This window comes from Osmia bicornis, unplaced genomic scaffold (assembly GCF_907164935.1).
Source record: "Osmia bicornis bicornis unplaced genomic scaffold, iOsmBic2.1, whole genome shotgun sequence".
In the NCBI taxonomy this organism is placed as follows: domain Eukaryota; kingdom Metazoa; phylum Arthropoda; class Insecta; order Hymenoptera; family Megachilidae; genus Osmia; species Osmia bicornis.
Genome location: NW_025791113.1, coordinates 598,379 through 606,194, shown reverse-complemented (window position 1 = coordinate 606,194; position 7,816 = coordinate 598,379). Strand labels below are relative to the sequence as shown.

General features: G+C 52.0%; 1 protein-coding gene across 1 annotated transcript; it reads left to right on the top strand.

Moving 5' to 3' along the window:
- Positions 1 to 5,852: 5,852 nt before the first annotated feature.
- Positions 5,853 to 7,481, top strand: LOC123988744 (piggyBac transposable element-derived protein 4-like). The gene has a single exon (XM_046289495.1). It carries the CDS (start codon positions 5,853 to 5,855, stop codon positions 7,479 to 7,481), a length of 1,629 nt encoding a protein of 542 aa, XP_046145451.1.
- Positions 7,482 to 7,816: the final 335 nt, after the last annotated feature.

The following is a 7,816-nucleotide window of genomic DNA, read 5'->3' as shown; positions in this document are numbered from 1 at the left end:
CCACCCTCCAATTTTGCACCATGCGCCCGGCCACAGGGGACGCCCAGCCCAGATCCACAATGGATTCCCCCTGAGCCCGATCGCAGGTGCTGGCGGAGCCCCTGTTCAGGAGCAGGAGCCCCGCGCCAGCCGCCCAGGGCAGTACCGCCCTTCCTCTCGCGTCGGTCCTCGGAGACCCCCAGACATCGGCCTTGGAGTTGATATCCCCAAGAACCAACGTCGGCCGGGAGTGGGAGCCAACCACGACGCTCCCCACCCGGGCCCAGGAATTCCTCGAACCGCTCCAGGGACCAGCTGGGCGGCGCGTACACGCCCACCACTGCGGCGCCCCCCCAGTCAACGGCCACGAAACCCCGCCCCCGTGCTAAGACATCGGCGGGCGGGGGGACGTGTCGGCCCCCCAGGACGATGGCGACGGAGCCCGCCGCGACGTCGTACCAGTTGGGACGGTCCAGGACGCGGTACGGCTCCGACACCACCGCAACCTCAATCTGCCACTCGGCCAGGGTTTGGAGCAAAAGGTCCTGCGCCGCGGCCGAGTGGTTGGTGTTGGCCTGGAGGAATGGACCCTTAGGCCCCATTGCGCGCCGTGCCCGCCGCCGCCTCCACAGCTGCCCCCGCGTTGCTGGGGCCCGCTACCCCAGTGGGCGATGCAGCCGGGGCCTGCTTCGCACTCGTCTTTTTGGCGGGCTTCTTCTGCCCCTTCTTCGAGGAGGCCGAAGGGCATCCCCCGGCCCCCATCCTATGCCCCGTGGGCCGCCCTGAATCGGTGCACAAAGGGGCACCGCGGCAGGGCCGTACAGCCACTGGCTCGATGGTCCAGATCGCCGCAATTCAAGCAGCGATCCGAACGATCGACCCTGCAGGGACACCGCTGCCTGACATGTCCAGTCTCCAGGCAGCGGTAGTATTGCAGGGGGCGAGCCGCCAGGGCCTCGACCCGTGCTGAGGACCAGCCGACCCTCAGCCACCCCGCGTCGGCGACCTTGTTGGCTGCGGTGAGGGGGCACCTCACCCAGACCGTCCCCAGGCCACGGGATGGGGCTCGAATCTCCCACACCTTGACCGACTCGGCGAGCCCGATGAGGCGGATCTCGCCTATCTTAACCGGGCACGCAACCCTAACCTCATCGGACCCGTGGAACACGGTTTGGAGGCGGCTAGCCAGAGCCGCCGCCTTTGCCGCCCTCTCCGTCCCGGTGATCTCCAGGACGAGGCCACCGGTGGCCGCGCGCCTGCGCCTGTGCCTGCGCCGCGCTAGGTCGACCTCCTGCCTGGCCCGGATCATGGCCTGGCAGCAGGTGGTCCTCGCCCCAGGCGTGACCGTTATGGTGGCCGCCGAGGTTTTGGGAGGGCGGATGAGGCGGGCTTCTTAATGGCCTCCTTTGTCGCCTTGCCTCCCGCGGTCCCTTCCTTTCGTGCGGCCGGGGGATGGGTCGTCCCGGCTGTCGTCCTCTTCCCCGTCTTCTTCGCAGGTGGCGGGGGGGGGGCATCTCCACACCCTTCTTCTTCGCCGCCTCTGCCTTCTTGGCTTTGCGGCCTACCACCTTGGACCACCCCTCGGTCTCCTGGCGGTGGTCCTCCTGAATTTTCGCCATCTTGTCGGCAACGAACGAGCCGGAGGAGGCCGTAGGGCGGGAAGGCGCGCGAGTCCCAGCCGCCCCCGAACCCTTTTTCTGGGGCTGCGGAGTTCCCCCGGATGTCGTGGGATCCCCGCGGTGTCGCCTCTGCCCCTTCTCCTGCCGTCCAGAGGTGGCAGGAGGGGGGCCCCCGGCGGCGCCCGCCGGGTGGCGGAGCCGAGCCTGCTCCCCGACGAGCTCCCGCCTGAGGTCGGCCACACTCCGCGCAACGAGGGCAGCGATGCCATCCATGAGCGCGGCCGTCCCCGACGCCCCGCCCCCCCGTGGCGGCCGGGGCCTTGCGCTCGGTGGGGTCGTCCACGGCCCGGCCCCCTGCGGTCGCGGTAGGAGACGGTGAACGCATCGGGGCGGGGTCCTCCGTCTCCTCCAACTTGGTAGCCCTCCGACAGCTCCTCTTCGGCCGGGCCTGCTCCTCCAGCGGGGACGTCGGCCGCGACGCCTTCCTGGTGCCTGAGGTTGCCGGGGCTTCTTCCGCCGCGGCCCTCTCGCGGAGCACCTCCATCTCCCGTCGCAGCGTCGCGATCTCCTCGCCTTGGGACGCTATTGTGGCGTCGCGGAGCTTTAGTTGGGCCCTAAGCTCCTGCGCCTCGTGATCGTCGCGGTGCCGTTGGGCCCTCAGCCCCAGCTCGCTCTCGACCGCCTCCACGCCGGGATGCCTCCCTGAGGGCACGTGTGACCGTGCCCTTCAGGTTTTTAGAGCAACCCGCGACCTTCTGGACCTTTACGGCGCCCTCCATGGCACGCGCCACAAGGTCTGGCGAGGGGAGGTGGCGCACCTCCTTCGCAATTTGCTCCGCCTCCCCCAGCATCAGGGCCGACCGGCTTGGCTGGCCGGGGCAGCGCCAATGTCCAGTAGCTCCCTAGTTGCCTAGAGTTCCATCTCCTCCCGCTGTAGGCGCAGGAATTCCTCTTTCTTAGCGGCAAGCGCCACGTAATCCCCCGATGTAGGGGGGCGTCCCCTCCTTGACGTAGCCGAGCTGCTGGGGGTCGTGGGCGGCACCGAAATCACCGACCCATCCGACTCCTCCTCGCTGTCTCTCGGCTGTCGCCATATTCGTCCCACGAGTAGGTGGGAACCTAGGTCCGCCCAGGCAGAGCCGCCTTACCTGGGTAAGGCAGATACACCCGGGGGGTCGCCAGGTACCCCGGGGTTGGTCGCTAGCGACTGGTGCACCCACCAGCCACCCCTGGTGGTAACTCCAGGGGGACCCTCCTCACCGCGTGCCACAGCTTGGGGCTAGGGATTTTTGAAGAGGTTGTCATCCTCGCAGGCCGGCCGGTCAAGGCAAGCTTCTTGTTCCAGCGAAACGTGACCACTAGATTACGGTATAATTGCTAGGGCACTCCGGATTCGCTACCCGCACCAGACTGCCACGCAGACTGGCCCCTGGAGAACTCAACGACGCCGCTGCAACCTTCATCGTCTCCCGGCCCTGGACCTTACCGGCATGGTAGTACCTTCCAGAGTCCAAGGGCCGTAGCCCAAGGACCCCGCCGGCATCGCCCCAAGTCCTCATTGAGGCTATTCCAGCGGCAGCGATCGTCCCCCTTTCAGTCGCCTTGTACGACAGGCAGGGTTACCGTGTCTGTATTCTATCCTCCAGTCACTGGGGAGGTTTTAATAGGCTTTCCTTCCCTTGGTGTTTGGTCCGCGGGAGCTATCGCTCCTACTCTTCATGCAATTCCCCTATCCGCCACCTGGGGACGCGCCACTTCGGGGTATCACCTCCCCGCCTATCCTTGATAACCAGGTAGGTCCGTGGGCACCCTTTTTTTTATTAACGAGGTGGGAAAAATGCATTACGCAGACCGGGCAAGTTGGAATGTGCCCGGTACTGTGGGATTCCTACCCACTAGAGTAGTTTACCCACTAAAAAAACCCACCTTGGTTTCGCCAATCAGGGTGCCTCGTCGCGAAGAAACCACACCCCCGGAACCGCTTGTGAGCATTACTTCGGGGGCGGGACGACTTAACCGGCAACAAAGAAAACCCACGGAGGTTCCACGAAGTGTGGACTCCCGAACTAACATTTCAACCCAAATCTGGTATGGTTCTGACAGCTAACGTAGAAACTACGTACCATAATAAAATAGAATAAAATAATGATATAATAAAATAAAATATAGTCAACACCGTAACATAAAGTAGGACTAGCCTAGTCACTTCTGTAAAATCAACAATAACGGTCAATAAAATATACATAAAACGTCTTTAAGTCAACAAACTTAACTACCGCCAACCACTGGGTTTCTTCCCCTTTTACGCCTAGCCCATAATCAATAGGCCAAGGACCAAATCAGTATATGTACGCCGGACAACCGGAAATTCTCGTCGATAAATAAATAAATAAATAGTCAATAAACAAATAAATAATCAATAAATAAATAAATAAATAATCAGACCAGTCACCCATATATACGTATTAGGAGGTACATACCTAACCACGAGTGAGAAATTCACATAAACACTAGCACAATTAAATTATTAACAAATAAACACGTAAATAAATAATCGAGGGCGTCATGAATAGTTAGTAAATAAATAATAGATAAATCCATATTAGTATGTGTATAGTATCCACCCATTCACGATCTTTTACCTCTCTTTCTTTTTCTTCTTCTTCTTATTGTCCCGTCTTTCTCCTTATCTCTCTCGTAGTCTTCTTTATGTTTCAACGTCTTACTTATGTACTCTATTAAGGCGGGCCTCGTTTTTTCCTCTTTCAACACGTGCATAAAGTTTTCTTTAACTAACCGCGAGCGAATACTACTGCTAAGCTTCGCCCTGTCACTATTCCACCTGCTGCACTCAAACAAGAAATGCTCAGGATTATCCACTTTCCCTGGGCAGAACCAGCACATGGCATCGTCTTTTTTCTTTATTTTCTTCAGGAAACTACCGAAGCACCCGTGACCTGATAATATTTGCGTCAGGTGGAAATTTAAGATTCCCGGCCCCCAGGAGACCCATTCTTTAACATCGGGTATCAGGCAGTGAGTCCATCTTCCCTTCATGGATTGATCCCACCTCCTCTGCCACTCCTCCATCGTAGTTTTCCTCTCTCTCTCCTTTAGCCCTTCCTCTGTGTCGGTTCCTCTTTCGCGGTCTACCTCTTTCTTATCGTAAATCCTCTGCCTTTCTCTGATGATGAGATCGATCGGCGCCTGGCCCGTAAGGACACACAAGGCGTCGTCCGAGACCGTCCCGTATGCCCTGGCCACTCGAATTAGCGCCGTGCGCTGGATACTACCTAGCCTGCATAGGTTTCCCCTATTTTCGAGGCCCGTATCCCATATTCCTATATGCTGCCTATAGGCCGCATATAACATCACCGACTCCACCACCTTGTAATACAATTTCCTGGCCAGATTTCCAGCCCCATATAGGTGAGGCGTAAGCAGAGCCAGCCTGTTCGCATACTTCAACACCCCATCACTCACCGTACGGATGTGCTTCTTATACATCCTGTTCTCTTCCAGGATCACTCCGAGGTACCTGGCTTCCTTCCGCGTCGTGATCATGGATTCCCCACAATTGATCCTCAGGCCAGTCACCTTCCTGCCAGTGAGAAGGATAGCCAAGTCCCTCCATCTCGTACCATCTACCCATGTTAGTGATCGTACTCTCGGCCTTCTTCACCATTCTCTCTAGGTTCTCATCAATGATTAGTATTCCGATATCATCTGCATACCCAACCAGGTACATATCTACTTCCATTACGGTCCTCAGGAGGTCATCGTACACGATGTTCCAGTGCAAAGGACCGATCACCGACCCCTGAGGGACACCGCCGAACACCTGGTACCTGTGCTCAGCGTCTCTGCCTTGGTAGATAATTCACCTATCAGAAAGGTAGATACGCAGAAAATCCACTACCTTTTTTGGGAAGCCCCTCTGCTCCATGCGTCTGATGATACTATCCCACCTGACGGTGTTAAACGCGTTCTTAACACTTTAGCGACCGGCAGTCGATTAATCGACTTTTTGTTCCTAGCGCTTACCGACCGGCAGTCGATTAATCGACTTTTTGTTCCCAGCGCTTACCGACCGGTAGCCGATTAATCGACTTTTTTTATTTTCCGTTAGATCCGATTAGGTTAGACAGGCAAGTAGCAAGCAGCAAGCATTTCTTATCTTGTATTCTGATACTCGTTGCTTTGCTCTGAAAGCACCCATATTTTTATACAGTTGTTAAAAATTTAGCCTTCACGATGAATGAAAAGGATAGTGTTGGTGAGTTTTATCTCGATGATCTGTCAGATTGTCTTCACTGCTCTTCAGCAAGTGGTACTGATGACGAAAGTGATAGCAGTAATGTAATGATTCGAAAGCGACGTTCTGTATTACCACTAATATACAGTGATTCAGAAGACGATGATATAAATAATAACGTTGAAGACAGCAGTGGTACATCGTCGACGAATGACAAGACTATAATTTTGGAACCTTTCGAAGGCAGCCCCGGCGTAAAAATTATGCCAAGTTCCCCTGAAAGTGTAATGGATATTGTAAATTTATTCATTGGAAATGACCTGATTGAGCACTTGGTGAGGGAATCTAATAGATATCATTATCAAGTCATAGAAAAATATAGAATTATATCAAAAACGAAAAAATGGACAGACATCACAGTATCTGGAATGAAGAAATTTTTGGGTCTAATAGTTCTAATGGGACAAGTAAAGAAGGACGTTCTCTACGACTATTGGTTCACGGATCGAACTATAGAAACGCCATTCTTCTCGAAAGTAATGAGCAGAAACAGATTTTTACAAATAATGCAAAGCTGGCATTTATGTAACAATGACAACATTTCTCCCAATTCGCATAGGCTTGCGAAAGTCCAGCCTGTCGTCGATTATTTAAAGCAAAAATTTAACGATGTATATAAACCAGATCAACAATTGTCTCTGGATGAGTGTATAATTCCGTGGAGAGGTAGACTCTCAATCAAGACATATAATCCCGCAAAAATCACAAAATACGGAATACTGGTGAGAGTGCTGTCTGAAGCTCGTACCGGATACGTATCTAACTTTTGTGTGTATGCTGCTGAGGGAAAAAAATTAGAAGAGACTGTATTATCGGTCATTGAACCGTATAAGAACATGTGGCACCATATATATGAAGACAATTATTACAATAGTGTCAACATGGCTAAAATTCTTTTAAAAAATAAAGTGCGAGTGTGCGGGACAATTCGAAAGAACAGAGGTCTTCCTCAACCACTTCAAACGGCCAAACTTTCAAGAGGCAAGCATGAATTTCGTAGAGATGACCATATTCTATTACAAGTATGGAATAATGGCAAAAGGAACGTAAATATGATCTCGACAATACATTCTGCACAAATGGCGGAATCTGGAAGCAGAAGTAGGACATCAGATTGCCCCATACAGAAGCCTATTTCAATAATAGATTACAATAAATATATGAAGGGCGTAGATCGTGTAGATCAATATCTGTCCTATTACTCCATTTTTAGGAAGACAAAAAAATGGACGAAACGTGTCGTAATGTTCTTTATCAACTGTGCACTTTTTAATTCCTTTAAAGTATATACAGCTCTAAACGGAAAGAAGATTACATATAAAAATTTTCTGCACAAAGCGGCACTTTCATGGACAGAAGATTGCGAAGCTAAAGAACAAGATAAAGATCTACCTACTTCCGAATCCACACGAATCACATCCCGATGTGATCATCCCGGAAGACTGGCAAATTTCGGAAAGCATAAACTGGTAAATATAGTGACCAGCGGTCGAAGTGAAAAACCCCTAAGACAATGCAGAGTATGTTCAATTAAAAAAAAAAAGAAGCAGAACAGGTTTCATCTGTAAATTTTGCAACGTTCCACTACACAAAGGTGACTGTTTCGAGCGGTATCATACTTTAAAAAAATATTAAACAACTTCTTTTTCGAAAAATATTGTTATATGGATTATGGTATATTTTATGTAAATATTCAACTGAAAACGATTGTAATAGATAAAATAAAATAATTTTTAACAAAAAAACAAATCGGACTTCAAAATGCACTAAAAAGTATAAAATAATTTCCATTTCATTTATATCTGTATTCCACAGCTATTAATACAATCTACTTAATCATTAAATAGGATACTAAATATATTTCAAAGTTTTCGGAGGCGGCGCAAAATTAAAAACTTTCCAC

Bases quoted from the DNA above. Each gene is read 5' to 3' on its own strand.
- LOC123988744 (XM_046289495.1), top strand. From the start codon at position 5,853: ATGAATGAAAAGGATAGTGTTGGTGAGTTTTATCTCGATGATCTGTCA.